This window comes from Lepidochelys olivacea (genome assembly GCF_965140295.1).
Source record: "Lepidochelys olivacea isolate rLepOli2 genome assembly, chromosome: 18".
NCBI lineage: Eukaryota > Metazoa > Chordata > Testudines > Cheloniidae > Lepidochelys > Lepidochelys olivacea.
The window spans coordinates 9,912,651-9,935,002 of record NC_140428.1 but is presented as its reverse complement, the minus strand read 5'-3'; the positions used below and the strand labels follow the sequence as shown (position 1 = coordinate 9,935,002).

The window sequence follows — 22,352 nt, the reverse complement described above, 5'->3', positions numbered from 1 at the left end:
TTCCCATGCCAGATTGGGCTACAGCAGGCTAGACCGGCTGCGCACCGCGGCAGCCAATCAGGGAGGGCCTGTTAGAGAGCCAATCAGGGCTGAGCAGGAGGCAGTCAATCAGGGCCAGGCTAGGCCCTATATAAAGGCTGCCCAGGCAAGACGCAGTCAGTCTCTCCCAGACCTTCAAAGGGGAAGGTCTGTCTCCTGAGCGAGGAGACCAGCACCTGGGACACCGCAGTGCTGGGGAGGCTCGAGGGAGCAGAAGGGAACTCCAGCCTGGTACCTGCCAGGCTGCAGGCCCTGATAGAAGGACCCACAAGGTGCAAAGGGGCCAAAGGGAAGCGAAGGAGGGCAGGGAGGCTGCTGCCAGAGGGTCCCTGGGCCGGGACCCAGAGTAGGGGGTGGGCCTGGGTCCCCCCCCTTCCCCCTTGTATTACACCCGGCCGTTAGAAGTGGCCATAGCGGACTGCACCCGACCCCTGACAGAAGGGGGTTAGACTTTGTGGGTGTGGTTGGCCACTGTGGCTGGGGCGAAGCAGAAAGACTGCTGTTAACCCCCCCTGGAAGGGGGTGAAGGTGGACTAGGGGGCACTGCCGGAGGGCAGTGTCCTGAAGAGGACGCCGCGAGAAGGGAGCAACGCGGGTCCAGACGCCAACAGAGGGCGAGAGATGGACGGGACACCACTAGCGGAGGGTGCTCCACATGGACTGAGCTAATTCCCAGAGTTACCAACAAGAGGCGCTATGGTGGTGAGTCCCAACCCCGTCACACTGCTCTCCTCTGGGCCTTTCATCCTCCTTAACAGCGCAGGGGCTGTCTGACCAGAGGTGGGACAAATCTACAGTGTCCTGGAAAGCCTCATCAACACACCTCTCTGCCTCCCTTAGCTCCTCCAGTTCTGCCACCCTGGCCTCCAAAGCCCGTACACAGTCTCTGAGGGCCAGGAGCTCCTTGCACCGAATGCACACATACGCCACCCGCCCACAGGGCAGGTAATCATACATGCTACACTGAGCGCAATAAACAGGATATCCCCCACTCGGCTGCTGGGCTTCTGCCTGCATTTTCTCCTACCGTTACCTAGGTTAATGATAGGGTTTTTGTTTAAATCAAGAAGTTTTGATTATAGTTTAAAGGTTTTAAAGAATGGCAAATGTACCTTGCACCCTTCCCAACTCCCTCTCGAAACTCCGTTAGTGGCCCCTGTTTGCAAAGCTCCCTGGTCGCTTGCTCACTGCTTTATAAAGCCCTGGCCTCCTTGATAGCCCCGCCCCCTGACTAAGGCTCAGCCAATGAACAGAGGCTTCTAGATTTCAAACCCTGTTTAGAAGCTCACAGCTTCCAACTGCCGGCTCATGTTTGCATGGAGTACAGAACCGCCCCGATTGGGTTGCCACTTTGAGAAGGAGGCGTAACCGACTAAACGTGTCTGGGACCAAGCGGAAGTAGGACTGCACCTGTTCTCTGATGAGCCCCTGGATAAGCCAGTCGTCGAGGTAAAGGTATACCTGCATCTGCCGTCGACCAAGGAAGGCCGCCTCGACTGCCATACATTTAGTGAACACTCGGGGGGGTGGAGGGGGTGGGGGGAGACCAAAGGGGAGGGCCATGAACTGATAGCGTTCACAGTTGACCACAAAGTGGAGGGAGTGTCTGTCTGTTGGATGAATCGCTATGTGGAAATACACATCCTTCATGTCAAGGGTGGCGTACCAGTCTCCAGGATCCAGGGAAGGTATAATGGTGCCCAAGGAGACCATGCGGAACTTCAACTTTACCATGAACTTGTTGAGTCCACGCAGGTCCACAATGGGCCAAAGCCTGCCCTTTGCCTTGGGGATTAGGAAATATCGGGAGTAGAACCCCCTGCCCCTTAGCTCCCACGGAACCTCCTTGATCGCCCCAATGGCGAGGAGCGTCTGAACCTTCTGAATAAGGAGTTGCTCATGAGAAGGGTCCCTGACGAGGGATGGGGAAGGAGGGTGGGGAGGAAGAAAATTGGAGAGAGTATCCCCCTTCGACCGTGCAGAGGACCCAGTGGTCTGTGGTTATGTGAGACCAAGCACTGTGGAAACAGGATAAACGATTCAAGAAAGGTGGGGTAGGATCCTGAACGAGGTCCAATACATCGTCCTCGGGCGTCTCTTCAAAAGGCCTGTTTTGAGCCCGATGAGGGCTTGGACGGGCCCTGGCCTTGTCCAGACTGGTGGTTGGAGGGCTTCCTTCTGTCATAACACCCCTGCCTCCTATAGAAATCCTGCCTCGGCCAAGGAAGAGGATAGGAGCCTTGTTGCGGCTGCTGGGGTTTGAAGGATTTCCGCTGGGTAGCAGGTGTGCGCATGCCCAGGGACTTCATTATCGCCCTTGAGTCCTTAAGGCTTTGTGCCTTGAATCTGTCTTTTCCAAAAACAGGCCCTCTCCATCAAAGGGGAGGTCCTGCAGTGTTTGCTGAAGTTCCGGTGGCAGGCCGGAGGCTTGCAGCCCGGAGATAGGCCTCACTGCGATCCCTAAGGACAAAGTACATGCGGTGGAGTCAGCAGCGTCCAGCGAGGCCTCCAACGAGGTCCGTGCCACTGTTTTGCCCTCTTCCACTAAAGCCTCAAACTCCTCTCTGGACTCAGGAGGTACTAACTCCTTAAACTTCAGCACAGAGTTCCAGGAGTTAAAATTGTAACGGCTCAGGAGCGCCTGCTGATTAGCGATCCTGAGCTGAAGTCTCCCCGAGGAATAAACTTTGCGCCCAAACAAATCAAGGAGCTTAGCATCCTTTGATTGGGGCTGCTGGCCATGCCATTCTTTTTCGTTCACTGATGCCACCCCAAGCGAAGCGGGCTGTGGGTGTGTGAACAGATAATCCTATCCCTTCGAGGGGACAAAGCAGCCGCACAGCCAGGCAGAGGGAGCAGGGGGAGTGACCCAGAGAAAAGGGTGCCACGGGGCGCGTTTACTCCCCTGGCGGCGCTCCGGGTCTTCGGCGGCGGGGCCTTCAGTGCTGCCGAAGACGCCCGGAGCGAGTGGGGGTGGCCGCCGGGGGAGTAAACGCACCGCAGCGGGTGGTGCCTTTTCTCTGGGTCGCTCCCCCTGCTCCCTCCGCAGGGGGAAATTTAAAAGGCACCAAGACATTGACGAGGCGCCACTTGCGCTCAGAGGGGGAGCGGCCACTGTCCCGCTCCCCCCAGCTACGCCACTGGGACAAAGTATTTCCGCTCCACTCCCTTAGCGGTTGGGGGAATGGATGCAGGAGTTTGCCAGAGTGTTCTGGCGGTGGTTTGGGTGGTCCGAATAAGGGGTAGGGCCACCCTTGATGGAGCTTCGGCAGACGGAATATCTACCGCAGGGTCCTCCACCTCTACCACCTCCTCCACCTGCAGGTTCATATTCTGTGCCACCCTGTGCAGGAGGTCTTGGTGGGCATGGAGGTCTATCGGAGGGGGACCCGAGACTGCAGTGCCTGCCACCGCCTCGTCGGGGAGGAGGAGGAGGCGGCCACGGAGGAGAAGATGGTCATCTAGGGCCTCTTGCGGAGCTGGGCCCAGCTGTCCTGTGTCAGCGACCTCAGTGCCCGGACCAGGAACTGGTGTCGGAGGAGGTCCTGAAGCGGGGAGAGAAGCTGCCACAGTCTCCATGCCCCCTGGCAGTAGCCTCTGGCACTCGTGGCTCGGATGGGGCTGATCGAGAAGCCCAGAAGGAGCACCCTGGGCCTGGTGGTACACCCAGAGCGTCCAGAATAGGCATTGAGTGGGCCCTTGAGCGAGACCCTGCTCCTGCCAATGCCCAGCCCCTGACTCCAGGTGGCTACGGTCCAAATGGCGGCATTCCGAGAAATGTGACCCCGCCTCTGATCCCGAAGAATGAGAAGTGGAATGTGAGGGCCATGGTGGTGCTGAGCGGATCTGCGCCGAGGCACGCTGATGAGGCGATTGGGAGTGGTGTCACAACGCTGGGGGGCAATGCCGGGACCTGGACCGGTATCTGGAACGGCACCTGGATCTGGACCTGGGCCAAGATGATGACCGGCGTCGAGAGCAGTCTCGGGTCCGGGATCTGCTCCTGGATGGCAGCCGGCGGGCAGACCGGTGGCGTGACCGGGACCGGTGCCAGGAGTCGGAGCGGTGCTGCAGGTACAACCGGCGCTGCAAGGGAAAGTGGTGCCGGGACTGTGAGTGGCGTCGGGAGCGGGAAAAGTGCCAAGAACGGGATTGGTGCCGCGGCTTGACCAACGGTGCTGAGGGGTGGATTAGGGCCAGCTTGCCCCGGGATGGTGCCGCACGTACAGGCACCGGTGCCTTGGCATGAGGCTGAGGGGATGCCGATGCCTTCATGGCAATAAGATCCCTTGCAGCCGCAAAGGTATCCGGGGTGGACGGCAACTGGACCTCAACCACGCCAGGGGCACCGGACTCAACGGTTCTCCCCTGGGGGCCGGAGTCAATGGTGCCGAAGCCGTAGATTGTGCCCCTAGATGCTCCCCTGCGGGATGCGTCTCCGCAGGTGGTTCCAGGGAAGCTGGAGGTGGGTCAGCCTCTTCCAGCTTCCGGTGCCGCTTCTGGCCAGGAGAATGGGAGCATCGGCTGGGCCGATGATGTTGGTTGCGGTGCCGGGGAGCGTCGGTGCCGCAGGTCTCTGTCAGAGTCCAACCGCGGTGCAAGTCCTACCGCTACCGCCAGGGCGCTGCACACCGAGGTGCTCAGTGCCAGATCTTGGAGCACCACAGGAGGCTGAGGGCTAAGAGCCGCCTCCATGAGGAGCTGCTTTAAACAAAAGTCCCGCTCCTTCTTAGTCCAGGGACTAAACCCTTCACAGATCCTGCACTTCTCTGCTTGATGAGACTCCCCCAGACACTTCATGGGGGTCGCCCATTGGCATGGGATTAGAGCAGGAACCGCAGGGCTTAAATCCTGGAGCCTTGGGCATGAGCCCAAGAGAAAAATCAGGGACCCCCCCCCAACCCCACTAACACTAACAACTATAACTATCTAACTATAACTATTAACTAAACTATGAGGTATATGTTAGGGAGAGTGGAGAGCAGTGAAGCAGGACTCCACAGTTCCAATGACTGTCATGGGCAGTAAGAAGGAACTGAGGAGGCACTGGGTCGGCTGGAGTATATATCGAGCGCCATGAAGGTGCCACTCCAGGGGGCTCCACAGCTAACCCACCAGATGTTGCTAGGGTAAAGAATTCTCCAATGGCCATGCACACAGCGCACTCACACCTAATTGGAATTGATATGAGCAAGCACTCGAAGAAGAACCCTAAGTTTTAGCACCACCTGTGGGGCACAAGAGTAACAGTGAAATAACTGGTTTCAGAGTAGCAGCCGTGTTAGTCTGTATTCACAAAAAGAAAAGGAGGACTTGTGGCACCTTAGAGACTAACCAATTTATTTGAGCATAAGCTTTCGTGAGCTACAGCTCACTTCATCGGATGCAACAGAATCCGGTGACATTAATTTGCACCATGTACTCCTGAGCTTGGCGAAGAAAACTATAACAATTGAGGAATGTTATCCATCAGTATTACACTTAGTGATTTAAATGTGAGCTTAGATGGCACAGACCAGCTGTCTTCTGGTTTCATTCAAATTATTTTATTATCTATTATAGTATCTCTTAAAAAGAGCTGTGCATGCATGGGCCAAGGGATAAAGATTTTGAAACTCCACTGTGTATGTAGCTGACAGTGCATCTTTAGTCTTGTACGATTATGTTATCACTTAAACTACCACCCATAAATCATGTGGAGCTGGAAAATGTATTTCTGGAGTTTTACTTCTGTGTACCATGTGCTTTTATATAATTGTTTTATTACTGTTTTTTCCCCACAGCATGACTAAAACACATCTCTGAATAAAAGAAAGGGTGGAGCACGTGTTTGGAAAACAACAATTCACAGCTTTCTTCTCCCCATACACTGACTAGTCTCACTATTAGTAAGTAGACAAACTGCCTGTATGTTTTTACTTATAATACCTTGTGCTTGGACGTGGCAACATCTTACTTAGCAGCTGGCATTCAGAGAAGCCAATGCTCCTGATGTCCTAGAAAGAGAACCAGAAAAATAAACAGATCCAAGGTAGGAAGGATGCTCTAGGCAATCAATGCTTGCAAGTGCGTCATTCACAAACTAGAGAGACAAAGAAGGTTTTAATATAACATTTATAGAGAGAACACGAGGAATCACAGACACAGAGAAGTCCAAAGAGATGAAACACCTCAAGGGGACATATGTTTTGTGTGTGTTGGTGGGGTGTGAGGGATGTTATTTATAGGATGGGTTTTTTCCTAACAACAACAGTTCAATGCAAGGGCATGAGCCAGAGGTGGGCAAACTACGGCCTGCAGGCCACATCCGGCCCGCAGGACCGTCCTGCCCGGCCCTTGAGCTTCCGGCTGGGGAGACTAGCCTCTGGTCCCTCCCCTGCTGTCCCTCCTCCCCCGCAGCCTCAGCTCGCCATGCTGCCTGCACTCTGGGCAGCAGGGCTGCGAGCACCCCGCCCTGACATAGCTATGCTGGCAAAACCGCCAATGAAGGCACTACTGTGCCAACTTCTGTCAACCGGGCTAACCGTCTGGGGAGGTGGTGTAGCTGTGTCGGCAGAAAAACTCTTCTGTCAGCCTGTTCTGCATCTACACTAGGGGGCTATGCTGATATAGGCTCTATAGTGTAGACATGGCTCAGATATATTGAGGCCCTTAGGCTGTGATTTTCAAAGGTCTCTAAGGGAGTTAAGCACTCAATTCCTATTTAATTTAAACTTTGAAAATCCCAGTCAAATAAATGGCTTGATTCTCAGAGGTCCTGAGTCCATGCAAGGGGAAATGGGAGTGCTCAGCACCTTTGCAAATCAGGACACCTCTTCAGATGCCGAGGTAGGGATTTAGGCTCCCATGTTTGACACTTTGGGGTCATTTGTGTAAAATATCTAAAATTACCCACTTTTAAAAAAATTTTCCTGGTTCCCGACCTTACACGTCACTGGGATATTTTTAATGACTGAAAAACAAAAAAGAACAAAGGTAAGAAAAAGTGATACCTTTGTCACGATGACAGGTGGCCTAATAACACAACAGACATGGGCACTGGCTGTGTCAGCAGACTGGAAATGAACCACAAAGCCTTGCACATCTAGACCACTGGCTCCAATTCAGCTAATCAAGAGTGACATTACCAGCCAATCTCTGGAGGGTGTCATTTATGAAATGAGTTTGTGGGACTCAGTCCAATGCCTAGGGAACTGGGCCACTAACAATACACCTCCCCTTCTGGCAGTGGGTACTACTCACTTTTGAAAGTCTGGTCCTGTACGGACATATGTACCAAAAATTCCTGTGGAGTCTAGAAGAGGTTCTTCCAGGTTAAAGCTGAGGTACATTGGTAGGAACTAGGGAGCAATTCCTCAGATGTGCCCATTTTTGGAGAAAAGCAGCACATCTCACCTCTAAGTTGTGGGTGTGGATGTTCCTCAGAGTGCGCTCCAGAATGCCAACCTGACCAGAAAGCTGCAGGGTGCTTTCCTGGAGTCGCTTGTTTTCTTCATCCAGGAACTGCACTCTGAGAAGGTCACACAGAAAGGGCACAGTTTATTTTCTGCACATGAATCTTCACCCTAACCATTTTCTGTTTTCAAAGGGGCATTTCCTCTCAATCTCTCTGCTGAGAAACTCAAACAACCCTTTAAACCCTTCGAACATATTGCCCCTGCAGTTTTACACCGAGTCACGTTCCATGCAGCAGCAGAGGCAGGGCCATTTCAAAGCAGCTATTCCCGTGTAGTGGCCTGAGTACATCCTTTAGGCATGAAGAGCAGCTGCCTGCCTCATCACTGCGCTACCCTAGTTGTATCCATGCACAGAACGAGGATTTCATTGGAGTGACGCTGCACAGAATGGGAGAAAAGGGCTAACTTTGAACTCTGGCCCAGGAGCGCTCTCTGTAACAGCATTAATGGCTACCTGTTCTGGATTGTGGAAATGATCCATTTGTTGTTCCGTCCAATTTCTTCCTGTTCATTAAGCTGCTGTAAGAGTTCTCTTTTCTCTTGGAGCAAATTCTCATTCTCCGTGGTGATCTGTCTGATCAATGCATGTTCCTGTGGTTAAGAAAACAGGATGAAACAATAAGCTTTGATATAGCACTTTTCATCCACAGATCTCAAAGTGCTGTGTAAAGGAGGTCACCATCCAGGGTCTGATTATAAAATATGTATTGTCTTTGATGTTATGTGGCCTGGAAAGGGCTGTGTAGTTGCACCTGTCCAATGGCATTTCAGATTGACAGGTGGAAAGAATGTTTGACACCATCAGAAGCAGACGTGAGACAATCCCACACATGTCCCAGTCATAGAGTTCTCCCCAAGGCACCTGTGTTTTTGCAGAAAAGGGCAAATTAATTCAGAAAACCTCAGTCTCAGTAAGTAATACTGGGTATTCCAGGAACTTCTACTGTGGCCAGGCAACAGTGAGTTACTGGGCAGCACCAGTCACAGTAAAATCACCACTGCCCTTCTCTGGTAGGCCCACCGCAAGAGAAGGGTTCTCTGCACATGGGCAGTTTGGGTTTGTTAAATAATAGGGAATTGCATTTCCTTAAAATAAAGGATTTCTAATACACAAAATACATCAGTTAATGCGACAGGCCAAATCTGTTCCTGGTGCAACTGCAATGTGCTCAGTGGAGACAGGAACACCAGAAACTAGGGTGACCTGTATGTTAAGAGAATTTGTAAATGGAACCTCATCTGAGGTATGTTTCCTAAGGTGGGCACCTCAGGCTAACTGAAGGCACAAGAGGCACCCCAGAGGAGCAGGTAGGAGTGGGAAGAGAAAGCTGCTCAGCCTACATCTGTCCCACCTCACTAAAACAATCCTTAGACATCACTCACCCCTACTACTTCAGCAGCCCCTCATGTGCTCAGCTGTGCATGGGGCTGCAAGCTTTGGCTGATGCTCTGCTCTTGCGGCACTATACTCAACTGAAAGAGTGCATGCAGCCCTGCCCAAATGAGCCCTGAGCCCTCTCAAGCCGCACTTGGCCTGCTGGGGAAATGGGCAATGGGGAAGAATTCTAAAGCACAAAAAAAGAATAAAAGGAGAATAGAGACAGAAAAGATGGAGAAAAACGGTGGAAAGAAAGCAAGATGATGACAACTGTATTAGGGTATGGCATGATACGGTAGGGGTCACCAACCTGCCAAGCCACTGACTGGGGCTCCTCCAAAACCAGACAGGGAACCACTGATCTATGGTACCCAGGAAGCCTCTGTCTCCTAAGCACTGAGATATGCTTGTCTCTCTCCATTGCTCAGGCTTACACAAGCATAGCTTGATTAGCCTGATTTTCACCTCCCCGACTTTATCCACACTGAACCGATCTGTCTGACGTTTCGTGTTGGATTGTATGCCTGCGTAGCGCTTTTCTGGAAAGTTTGAGGCAAATGCAGCAGCAAAAAGCTTGGAAGGCAGGAGCAGGGCTTAATTTGTGCCCCTGGCACCTCTCGGCTTGGCAGGTCATAGTCCCGGCACCTCTGGGCCTGCCATGTCGGTTATGGATGTAAAGAAATTGCTTGAACCCTGGCACCTATTTCATTACAAGTTAAGCACTGGGCTGGGTGGTTCAAACACGAGGTGACTTCGCTTCCCAAACACTGTCCTTTTGTGGGCTCATCATAACGCCGAACAAGCTTGGTCTAGACAATCCCTTTGTGTGAACCTGTTTGCCTCGGTGAGGACTGGAGCCTATGTCTAGTTTGGGGGGGCAAGTTATTCACAGAGGTTTATATGGTATGGGCTCTGCTGACCTCTTAGCTGCCCATGCTGGCTCCCAGATTCCTGAACCGCACATGAGCACAATGCCTGACATGAGCTAAGCCTCCATCCGAACAGTTGGGCCATGCAAAGTTCCTAAGGCATGCATGCCAGTGACCCTGCTAGGGCAGCTTCCGTTTTGGGACCCTCCTGGAGCAGCGGCCCCACAGTGGAAATCTCTGTCATCTGCTTCCTCACCTTTCCCGTCTGGCTCCTGGACAGCACAATTTCACTTTCAAGCTGTTTAATCCTCACATCTCTTTGCTTCACTTCATGAACAAATGTCTCCTTGGCTCTGCGGAGCTTGGCTTTATGGCGGAGTTGCCGCTCATTGTGTTTCCTGAGAAGGTAGATGTGTAAATAGCAGCCTATTAAAATGCTTGACTGCTTTTTTACACGAAGAACAATACACTAGATGCCTAGCACTTGCTCAGATTGCCACATGGAATCTGTACAATCCTGGGAGGGGTGAGAGGAAGAAGAATAGTACCCAGGCAGAACAATACAGCCAGTGGATCTGCTGTGGGGTCAATGTAGCCAGTCCAAATACTGAGTGACCAGCCTAACTGACTGATACTGTCGTTTCTCTGAAATGGTTCCAAGTTCCCCCATTCTGGTAAAAAAAGCCAGCCTTTGAATGTGCCCCAGAAACGGTACCAACCTCTGGGCCCAGTTCAGAGCCCTATGATCTCTGTTAGCACAGACAGAAGCCTGCTGGCCTCGGGAACCGCACCCTAAGGTGGGGTGCATGATTGTTGAGAGATGAGCCCACAAACTTTTCATCTTCCTATTGACCACGAATCCAAAATCACAAACCACAGTAACAAGGCCCTTGTCTCTCTACCTAACGTCTGGGTCTGCCCATCTTGGTTTTTGTTTGTTTTTAAATAAGCTACTACTTCAACCAATCAGAAACCAGTTTCTGAAGCAGGGCCCACGCTTTCCACAAGTTGGCTCCTAGAAGGGTCCTATCCAATCCTTCCCCAGGAGACTAGGAGAAACAGAAATCCCACCCTGTCTAGTTTTAATAAACCTGGAATGAACCTTCAACCACTTCGATCTCCCCTTTCCCAGCTTTGGTTCTGAAGATGCCAGGCTCAGTTCCTCCTTATGCGACCTTGGTCTTACTTACAATCCCTGAAACCTGTGGAGTGACACTGGCAGAACACTGGGGTAATGCGGCAGTGAACTCTGCGCTCTGCATTCACCCCTCCATTCCCAGGATAATCAGTCAGAGCTTCTCCTTCCTTGCTGCTTAAAATCTTCATCAATTTATTCACTTATTGGTGCAGACTGAACTCCAGAAACATGCCCACATACAGACTGTAAGTGCCCTGACAACCAGCTGCTGGAAAATAACCACCCAACATCACAACACAATACAGTAAATCAGCTGACAGCCAAGAAATCAAATCAGCAGAACATCCCCCATCCCACACTTCCCCAAATGCCCTGTCAAGTAGATGGGCTTTTGCAGGGGAATTAGGCCATTTTGGATGTAATGAGGCAAAGCAGATTGCCTCTTGGAGAACGGCGTACTGGTAACTCTCTCTCTTTAATGCCAGCGGGGTCTCTGCTGAGAACAGCCGTGGCAGGGTGGCCCAGAGAGGCATCTCTCAGGAAAGCAGGACACAAGCCAGTGTAGTGTAGGCTGTATAGGTCAAAACTAGTACGTTCAACTCCACCTGGAAACCATCAGGCAGACAATTGCAGATGCTCAGGAAGAAACAGGGGAAGGAGTAAAAACATGACAGAAGTGCATTTGTTCCCGCCGAAAAACCCCCGACATTTTGGAAACAATTCAAAATTTTTGTTTCAAAAAGTTTTTCAAAAAAATCAAAAAATTTCAACCAAAATCAAATATCTCCAATATTGTGAACTTGTTTGAAACTGGAATGTTTTGTGAGTCTGATTCAAATCTGATTGTAAAGGCCTTTTCCGTCAAAAAACGTTTAGATCGGGGGCGGGGGCAAACTTTTTGGCCTGAGGGGCACATCGGGTTTCCGAAATTGTATGGAGGGCCAGTTAAGGGAGGCTGTGCCTCCCCAAAGAACCAGGCTTGGCCCGGCCCCCGCCCCCTATCTGACTCCCCTGTTCCCTGACGGCCCACCCCAGGACCCCTGCCCCATCCATCCCGCCCTGTCCCCTGATGGCCCCCCGGACCTCCTGCCCCTGACTGCCCCCCGCCACACCATCCAACCCCTCCTCTCATTCCTGACGGTCCCCTGTCCCCCGGGACCCTTGCCCCATCCAACCACCCCTTCTCCCTGACTGCCCTGGGAACCCCTGCCCCTGACTGCCCCCCGCCGCCCCATCCAACCCCCACTCTCTTTCCTGACTGCCCCCCTGGGACCCCTACCCCCATTCAACCCCCCCGATCCCTGCCCTCTGACTGCCCCGCCCCCTATCCACACCCCTGCCCCCTGACCACCACCCCAAACTCCCCTGCCCTCTAGCCAACCCTCCCTGCTCCCTGCCCCCTTACCGCGCTGCCTGGAGCACCGGTGGCTGGCAGCACTGCAGACGCACCGCCCAGAGCATCAGGACAGGCAGCCGTGCTGCCCGGCTGGAGCCAGTCGCACCACTGCGCAGCACAGAGCACCGGGTCAGGCTGGGCAGATTGCACCGGTGGCACAGTGAGCTGAGGCTGCGGGGGAGGGGGCACAGCAGGGGAGGGGCTGGGGGACAGCCTCCCAGACCAGGAGCTCAGGGGCAGGGCAGGAGGGTCCCGCGGGCTGGATGTGGCCCGCGGGCTGTAGTTTGCCCACCTCTGGTTTAGATGAAAAATGTCTAAAGAGCTCTACAGCCAGTGAAGGTCCTGCAGCACCAGTGATGTGTGCGCCTGCTGAGACCCCACCTGACTACGTGGTGCCTGTCACCTGCACCACCCTCAGCTCCTGAATGGAAGAACACAGAATGAAGTAGCTGCAGAAGTGGGACATTTACTCCACCTGATTCTGTCTGAAGATGTCAGCTGAAAGCAGATCTCTTAGTGCTGACTGTATTTTACACGAGAGACCAAAGTTTACGCTATAAGCCACTCCACTGTCACACAGTGCAGCTGCGGTGCAACCTCATTCCTCCGTGGCCCTGCTGCTTTGGTAACTACCTGACGTAGATGTCGAGCTGCTTCAGGAGATGATGATATTCCTCGTGGAGGGTTTCCTTCTCCTGCTGCAACAGCGATAGCTGCTCTGAAAGGTTCTGACTGGTTTTTTGACAATGGAGATGCTGAAAAACAGATGCATGTTTTAGAATTTATCTTTAAAAAAAATGCAGGGACGGAAAACGTTCTTTCAATCCTTGTGCTCCTGGCTCTGGCCTCAACAGCTTCTTTGTCATAAAGCCTCGTTTTTGCCCCAGTAACCAGACAATGGAACAATCAGATCTAGTCTATCCTGCTCTTGCCACTCCAATGAAACTGCCCTCGCTACGGCCACAGGAGGAGTCTGCCTCTTCCTAGCTAAGTTGGAAGAATGTGGCTCTCCCTGTTGCTCCTGGCGGGGACACAGAGAGAAGGGACACAGCTCCCAGGTGTATTGTCTCCTACCCGGATTGCTGTGCAAAAGCCCCCATGCTCTGAAAGCAAAGGGGCTGCCTTCTCCTGTTCCATCATCCTGCCCCCACCTAACCCTCCCATGGAGCTCTCCAGGAGGCAGTAGCTAGGTTAATGGAAGCACTCTTCCATTTGCCTAGCCATGTCTACACCAGGGGTTAGGCCATTCTCACTACAGTGCTCAGGGCATGACTTTTTCACAGCTAAGTGGAGCTAATTTTTAAGTGTAGACCAGGCCTTAACCAGATGGGTGAGATGGTGTTGTGGAGTGGAGCACAGAGAGCTCCCTCTGTTTTCACATCACCCATATTCTAATCCAGACCCCTAAGAGATCCTGAACACTTGGAATCCCTGTTGAAATCAGTGGGAGCTGCAGGAGCTCAGAACCTCTCAGGATTTGACCCTGTGTTGTCAATTTCTGGGCATGGGCCCTGCAACTCCACTGCTCCAAGACTGAGCCGTCTGGCTCCAGCACCTCTGTTCTCACTGTGGCTCTTCAGTGGGTCCAAATGAGCATTGGCCCCTGGTAGAGACTTCACTGGGGAGCAAGACAACCAGCAGGGATTTATAGGAAAGCAGGACAACCTATTCAGAACAAACCAACATTTACCAGTCAACTAGAATACCACTAGAACACGGTACTAAAGGGTCCTTAGGTTAGTGTGGAAAAGCAAAACTTAACTGAGAGCCCTTGCTGGCAGAATTACCTGCCCCTGCTGTCCACAGCCTCCTGGATTTCATCTCTCTCTGCTTGTTTCCCCTGTACCCTGGGTAGCTGCAATCTTCTATCCCAGTCTGCTCCTCCCAAGTCCCTTGTTCCTAGTTGCAGCCGTGCTGTGTTCACACGTCCTGCTTCCTACAGCTCCCAGCCATTAAAAGTTAATGTCCAGTCTTTGGTCCTCCATTGTATCTCCCAAGGCAAGTTCATCCATAAGGGGACAGTTCTTGATAGTTCATTCATACCAACCCAGGCAAGCCCACATGACACCAACATCCCCATCCCTTATTCGCTTGAAATTAACTGCTTCACACCCAGTGGGTAGCAATACAAATTGAGTGGGGATACGGAGTCACACATAGTCAAGTTACAGTGGGGAAGGTTTAGATTGGATATTAGGAAAAACTTTTTCACTAAGTGGGTGGTGAAACACTGGAATGCGTTACCTAGGGAGGTGGTAGAATCTCCTTCCTTAGAGGTTTTTAAGGTCAGGCTTGACAAAGCCCTGGCTGGGATGATTTAACTGGGAATTGGTCCTGCTTTGAGCAGGGGGTTGGACTAGATGACCTTCTGGGGTCCCTTCCAACCCTGATATTCTATGATTCTATGATATCTTTCATAACAATGTAACATACATTTCCACATTCTCCACAGCAGCATTATCAGCTGATAGGAAAGTACTGACTCTTACCTTGATGCTCTGTATTGAAGTTAGTTATTAGAACAGCAGCATCATTTATGCCACCAACCTGTCCCCTTCCCAAGCAGCCAACCCCAGAGCAGCAATGTCTAACTTACCTCATTTGATGCTGTTTTTTTTTCATCCTCTAATATATGCAGTTGTGCCTCCTGCTGCTGAAACCTGACCTGCAGCTCAGCATGAGTCTTGGCCAGCAAAGTCTCAGTCTCGTGTGAGTGTCTGAGCTGTTGCTGCAGCTCCTCTGCATGCTGATCCAGGAGCTTCCTAAAAGCATGTCATGGCAATGAGGCAACAATGGACAACCGCTGATAAGAAGTCAAGTTGACAGGGTTTCAGAGTTACTCTGGGCCTGGTTCACACAGAGATTTTGTATCAGAATAAGTAGTTATACCAATACAATCCCTAGTTGGAACCCAGTTATATTGGTATAAAGGCGCCTTATACCAGCATAGTTTATTGTCCTTTCCACATGGGAATAAGCTTTACTGGTATAAGCACCTTTATTCTGGTATAACTGCATCCACACTGGGGGAGCTGTACCCTTTAAACTACACTGGTATAGTTAAAGAGATACAATTTTTGGGTGTAGACAAGCCCAGTTACAAATGCAAAGCCCCCTCTGAAGATCATTAGTCATTAGAACTGTGAATCAGAAAGACAATGAAATCATAATGAGCTAAGAATACTGTGACCTAGGGACCCATTGATGCCAACTGGCAGAGGGGGTCATAGGGTTTTACAGGGATCCCCTGGGTCTGATATCTGCATAACAGTTCATTGAAGGGTGGCATGTGAGATCTCTATCGAGAGCCAGTAGCCCATTGGTCATCATAACCAGTGTGAAATGTATGGATGGATAATATTTAAGAATTTATGTATCTATCCTGAAAATTATACTCTTAAGTAGGGGCTGTCAATTAATAGCAGTTAACTCATGCGATTAATTAAAAAAATTAATCTCGATTAAACATATTAATTGTGATTAATCACAGCTTTAATCACACTGTTAAACAATAATAGGATACCAATGGAAATTTATTAAATATTTTTGGATGTTTTTCTACATTTTCAAATATATTGATTTCAATTACAACATAGAATACAAAGTGCACAGTGCTCACTTTATATTATTATTTTTATTACAAATGTTCGCACTGTAAAAATGATAACAGAAAGAGTATTTTTCAATTAACCTCATACAAGTACATAGTGCAATCTCTTTATTGTGAAAGTGCAACTTGCAAATGTAGATTTTTTAATTAAATAACTGCACTCAAAAACAAAACAAACAAACAATGTAAAACTTTAGAGCCTACAAGTCCACTCAGTCCTACTTCTTGTTCAGCCAATGGCTAAGACAAACAAGTTTGTTTACATTTACGGGGGATAATGCTGCCCACTTCTTATTTACAATGTCACCTTAAAGTGAGAAAAAGGCATTTGCATGGCACTTTTGTAGCTGGCATTGCAAGATATTTATGTGCCAGATATGCTAAACATTTGTATGCCCCTTCATGCTTCAGCCACCATTCCAGAGGACATGCTTCCATGCTGATGACGCTTGTTAAAAAATAATGCATTAATTAAATGTGTGACTGACCTCCTTGGGGGAGAATTGTATGTTTCTTGCTCTGTTTAACCCACATTCTGCCATATATTTCATGTTATAGCAGTCTTGGATGATGACTTAGCACATGTTCTTTTTAAGAACACTTTCTCTGCAGATTTGACAAAATGTGAGTTTTCTAAAGATAGCTATAGCACTTGACCCAAGGTTTACGAATCTGAAGTGCCTTCCAAAATCAGAGAGGGATGAGATGTGGCTCATGCTTTCAGAAGTCTTAAAAGAGCAACACTCTGATGCAGAAACTACAGAACCCGAACCACCAAAAAAGAAAATCAACTGTTTGCTGGTGGCATCTGACTCCAATGATGAAAATGAGCATTGGTTCCACAGTTTTGGATCATTATCGAGCAGAACCTGTCATCAGCATGGACGCATGTCCTGTGGAATGGTGGCTGAAGCATGAAGGGACATATGAACCTTTTGTGCAGCTGGCACATAAATATCTTGCAACACTGGGTACAACAGTGCCATGCGAACACCTTTTTTGACTTTCAGGTGACATTGTAAACAAGAAGCTGGCGGCATTATCTCCCATAAGTTCAACTTTCATGATAAAGAGATTGCACTACAGTACTTGTAATGGGGGAATTGAAAAATATAATTTATTTTGTTTTTTAAAGTGTATATCTGTAATAAAAAATAAATATACAGTGAGCACTGTACACTTTGTATTCTCTGCTGTAATTGAAATCAATATATTTGAAAATATCCAAAAATATTTAAATAAATGGTATTCGAATTTTAACAGTGCGATCAATCGTGTGATTAATCGCAATTTATTTTTTAATTGTGCGATTAATAGCAATTGATTTTTTTACTCGCTTGACAGCCCAACTCTTAAGGTCTTGGAGTTAAGAAAAATCACCAGGAGGTGATATACGTTGGAAATGTTCCTTCCAGGCAGGAGGTAACAGAGACCTCTCTCCCTATCCGGTGATTTGTGTGTTCTGCTTTACGCCTCACTGTGTGCCTATTTGCATACTGAGCCACAGGCAAAAGAAGAGATTGAGAAATCTACAAGAGAGCAAGTCTACAAAATGAAACCAACAGCAGGGGGTGAGTTGTTTATGAATAAAGACAAAGGATGGGATTGGTATATCTTGGGGGCCTAAGAAACACATGGAATCCGTCATCTCAGAGACAAGCTGACAGTGTGTCTGTCTCATGAAAGGGTCACAGGCAACCTGGCTGTAAAGTGCTGCTGAGAAATACTTGGTTAGACAGAAGAGTATCTAGTTAATTAAGTCTAGGGCAGGCTCTAGCATGTGTGCTGGGATTTTATTTTATATGTAACCATGTGTTTCAATTCTTCCACTTGTGACCACCTGAATATCTCTGTTAAATAAACGTATATTTTATTTCACTCTGTACATATGCAAGTGCTGTGTGTTAAGCAGAGTGGTGATCAGAGGTGCCTGGTAAGCTAGGTGTCAAGGTTCCTTCCCCACTCTGAACTCTAGGGTACAGATGTGGGGACCTGCACGAAAGACCCCCTAAGCTTATTCTTACCAGCTTAGGTTAAAAACTTCCCCAAGGTACAAACTTTGCCTTGTCCTTGAACCCTGTGCTGCCACCACCAAGCGTTTTAAACAAAGAACAGGGAAAGAGCCCACTTGGAGACGTCTTCCCCCAAAATATCCCCCCAAGCCCTACACCCCCTTTCCTGGGGAAGGTTTGATAAGAATCCTCACCAATTGGCACAGGTGAACACAGACCCAAACCCTTGGATCTTAAGAACAATGAAAAAGCAATCAGGTTCTTAAAAGAAGAATTTTACTTAAAGAAAAGGTAAAAGAATCACCTCTGTAAAATCAGGATGGTAAATACCTTACAGGGTAATCAGATTCAAAACATAGAGAATCCCTCTAGGCAAAACCTTAAGTTACAAAAAGACACATAAACAGGAATATACATTCCATCCAGCACAGCTTATTTTACCAGCCATTAAACAAAAGGAAATCTAACGCATTTCTAGCTAGATTACTTACTAACTTAACAGAAGTTGTAAGTCTGCGTTCCTGATCTGTTCCCGGCAAAAGCATCACACAGACACACAAACCCTTTGTTCCCCCCCTCCAGATTTGAAAGTATCTTGTCCCCTCATTGGTCATTTTGGGTCAGGTGCCAGCGAGGTTATCTTAGCTTCTTAACCCTTTACAGGTGAAAGGGTTTTGCCTCTGGCTAGGAGGGATTTTACAGCACTGTATACAGAAAGGTGGTTACCCTTCCCTTTATATTTATGACACTAGGGTATGTTGTTTCTTTGGAAGCAGCCAACCTATGAATATTCTGAGGGTCCAGTGGACGGACACATCAGGGAGATGCTTGGAGGACTCAGGGTTTGGAGTGTACGTATTGCTAACCTGTAGAGAGACAGCAGGACCTGCAAGGCCCAAAGGGAACGCCGTGTGTTGCCCATGGCTGATGGAGTTGGGGCGCTGAACCTAGCAGACAAAGACAGGGCTTCCCCACGGCAAGGACAGAGGGGAGCGAGGTGCCTCCCAACCTTGGGTAACCCCAGGAAGCGTCACAAATGCTAACTGCATATCTTTGTGTTGTGCCCACTACACATGTTGCCATTGCTAGAGTCAGAGACCTTGTGATGGGGAAAAGATTTATTTTAGACCTGGCCACATGGGAAAGTTAGTTGTGAAATAAGCTAGGGAATGTAAAGTGCAATAGCTTCTCCACACTAGCTCCCCGAGGAGACGCTCTTATTCCACTTCCAAAATGGATTAACCAGTGAGGAAAAGCTATTCCCCAGTATAGACAAGCACAGAGTCCATCCTCACCTGAGAGCAGGTGCAGGTCCTACCCAGCCACTGCAGGAGGTGCACTTCCGAAGTTCATTCCAGTTCTAGGGATATCATGGTTCTAAGCGTATTCACCATTAGCAGTACAGGGAGTCTCCCTGAAACCGCCAATTATCTCCAGGACCAGAATGACCTTGTTAACCTTACCCATTGTTCTATACCCCAAAGCAAACATGCCACAGAACCCCTCCCTTGCTTCAGAACAGTGCGGCATAATCTAGGCGTTTACATCCGTACTGGAAGCTTCCAACAGTGACTGATGCAGCAATGTCTGCCTGAGTTTGCACAGGGACAGGGACTGTAGTGGGATGTGCCCCATTCAGTCTCAGGGGGAGTTAATGCTGAGGCCAACTGATGACCATTTCGAAGTTGACATTGTTAACTCTTTCATTGCTGATCACCCAGCCAATGTGTTTACCGTTGGTACTGAACGCCCTGGTGAATGCTGGGGTGGGGGGCAATGAGGAGAGCAGGTGCTGTCAAAGGTTGCTGGGGTGGGGAATTATGGGCCTAATTCAGTCTGAGGTTACAGGACTCTACTGGCAGAAAGTCCACCAAGAGCAGTGGCACAAGAGCCAGCTGGCGGGGAAGTGGGTGAGATCAGCACCATCCCAGGCAGCCTCTGCAGTGGAGTTCACACAGAGTACTGCCCAGCGTGCAAAGCCACGGAGCTGCTGCAGCTGCTCCTCTGCGTGCTGATCCAGGATCTTCCTGAAAACATGGCATGGCAATGAGGCAGAATCCCCAAGGGTCCTGCCTTCCCTCCAGGGAAATGATTTTCCTGATCCAGCTGCCCCAGTGGGTTGCGTCCCCTTGTCCTTGAAGGGACGACTCAGGCTCTAGGAGTTCACAAAAAACTCTCCACATATTTCCACAGCCCTAATAATCTCTGTTGATGTGAAATGCACTGTACTATCCATGCAGCTTGTCACACAATGGCTATCTCTGCTGTGGACATTCCAATCAGCACCAAGTCCTTTCCTCCCTTCGTCCCATCTAGCTGGCTGAATATTCACACGTGTTTTCCAAGACTAAAGCCCAGTCCCCACGTCTTTAATTTACCCACACTTCTCTATAATCTCAGCACACTACGCCCTTTGCCAGTGACCCCTGCTATGTTCATACTGGCTGTAAATGCAGACATTACAGCTTATGTCATAGGCGCTGACTCCATGGGTGTTCCAGGGCTGGAGCACCCACGGGGAAAAATTGGTGGGTGCTCTGCACCCACCGGCAGCCAAGCTCCCCACCCCACCCCCCCTCCCCAGCTCACCTCTGCCTCTGCCTCCTCCCCTGAGCACGCTGTGTCCCCACTTCTCCTCCCAGGCTTGCCACCGTGAAACGGCTGTCTCAAGGAGTAACAAGCTGTGGGAGGGAGGGGGGAGGAGTGGGAACGTGGTGTGCTCAGGGGAGGAGGCGGGGAAGAGGCGGGGCCAGGGCAGGGATTTAGGGAAGGGGTCCAATAGGGGCAAGGAGGGGGCGGAATTGGGGCAGGGACTTTGGGGAAGGGGTTAGAATGGGGGCAGGGCAGGGGCGGGAGGAGGCGGGGCAAGGGTGGAGTCATGGTGGGGTTAGGGTGTGCGAGCACCCCACAGTGCCAGAAGTTGGTGCCTATGGCTGATGCTATTTCTCATTTCACTTAACAATATGTTTAGACAGACATACAGATAACATTAGCTACCGTCTCTCTAGGCTCTTATACTGTGTCCATCACCATGGTATCTGAGTGCCTGCTCTGCTGCTCAGCCTTATAGGTAGGGCCCTACCAAATTCACGGTCCATTTTGGTCAATTTCACAGTCATAGGATTTTAAAAATAATAAATTTCATGATTTCAGCTATTTAAATCTCAAATTTTATGGTGTTATAATTGTAAGGGTCCTGACCCAAAAAGGAGTTGTGTGTGTGTGTGTGTGGGGGTCACAAGGTTATTGTGGGGGGAGGGTCACGGTACTGCTACCCTTACTTCTGCACTGCTGCTGGCGGTGATGCTGCCTTCAGAGCTGGGCCCTCAGTCAGCAACAGCTGCTCTCCGGCTGCCCGGCTCTGAAGGCAGCGCAGAAGTAACGGGGCAATACTGCAACCCCCCGAAAATAACCTTGAGACCCCCTTGCAACTCTCTTTTGGGTCAGGACCCGCAATTTGAGAAATGCTGGTCTCCCCCGTGAAATCTGTATCGTAGAGGGTAAAAGCACACAAAAGACCAGTTTTCATGGGGGGAGACCAGATTTCACAGTCCATGACACATTTTTCATGGCAGTGAATTTGGTAGGGGCCTACTTATGGGACTCAAACTTGTAGATTTAATGCTATTTACTATATTTGTCTGGACCCTTCCTGCCCCTTTCCCAGTTTGAGAAATTAAACACAGTTACTTTTCTATTCAGGGCCAGATTCGGGGTTCAAACAGCCTCTTGTACTCTTGGCCCTGATGCCTACATATTTTATCCTGTCCATCATCTGCCAGTGTGGTAGCTATAATGGATTCCAGTTAAACTCCATCCACTGTCTGCCCTTCATCAATAGTCTTTGTTACTCCTTTCAATAATGCAGTTAATGAATCACATCAGAACACACACTCAGTGAGGGGTGGGGGAGAACCCTGGCGTTTGGTAATGCTGAAAGTGACTAACTCTTAGTGTCCAATGGTCTCAAGTTGCAGTGGGGGAGGTTTAGATTGGATATTAGGAAAAAAATTTTCACTAAGAGGGTGGTGAAACACTGGAATGCGTTACCTAGGGAGGTGGTAGAATCTCCTTCCTTAGAGGTTTTTAAGGTCAGGCTTGACAAAGCCCTGGCTGGGATGATTTAACTGGGAATTGGTCCTGCTTCGAGCAGGGGGTTGGACTAGATGACCTTCTGGGGTCCCTTCCAACCCTGATATTCTATGATTCTATGATTCCAATGACACACAAAGCTGGGAGCACTTTCTAAAGGCTTAGACCAGAAAACAGCCTAAAGTATTATTCACATCCAGTCTGTGGACCATGGCTTTGCCAGGATGGAACAAATAAAATCCACAGGATGATTAAGGTGGAACTCTATGGCCTTTCCTTTGCCTGTATAGCTATACTGGCAAAGCCCCCTAGTGTAGACACAGCTTATACCAAAAAAAAGGAGGTTTTCTGCTAGCGTAGG

At 49.7% G+C, this 22,352-nt stretch overlaps 1 protein-coding gene across 4 annotated transcripts in view; it reads right to left on the bottom strand.

The window, feature by feature from the left end:
• Positions 1-22,352, bottom strand: part of CCDC30 (coiled-coil domain containing 30) — a 137,303-nt gene that overhangs the window by 8,673 nt on the left and 106,278 nt on the right. For 2 of the 4 annotated variants that reach the window (XM_084652015.1, XM_084652017.1), the window contains exons 20-25: positions 14,874-15,039; positions 12,911-13,032; positions 10,000-10,141; positions 7,951-8,087; positions 7,435-7,549; positions 5,968-6,035 (exon numbers count right to left, since the gene is read on the bottom strand). In XM_084652015.1, the coding sequence (XP_084508141.1) occupies positions 5,968-6,035; positions 7,435-7,549; positions 7,951-8,087; positions 10,000-10,141; positions 12,911-13,032; positions 14,874-15,039 (750 nt within the window). Of the gene's footprint in view, positions 1-5,967; positions 6,036-7,434; positions 7,550-7,950; positions 8,088-9,999; positions 10,142-12,910; positions 13,033-14,873; positions 15,040-22,352 lie in introns of those variants that run through there. The other 2 variants (XM_084652016.1, XR_014714481.1) reach the window with 2 other exon arrangements.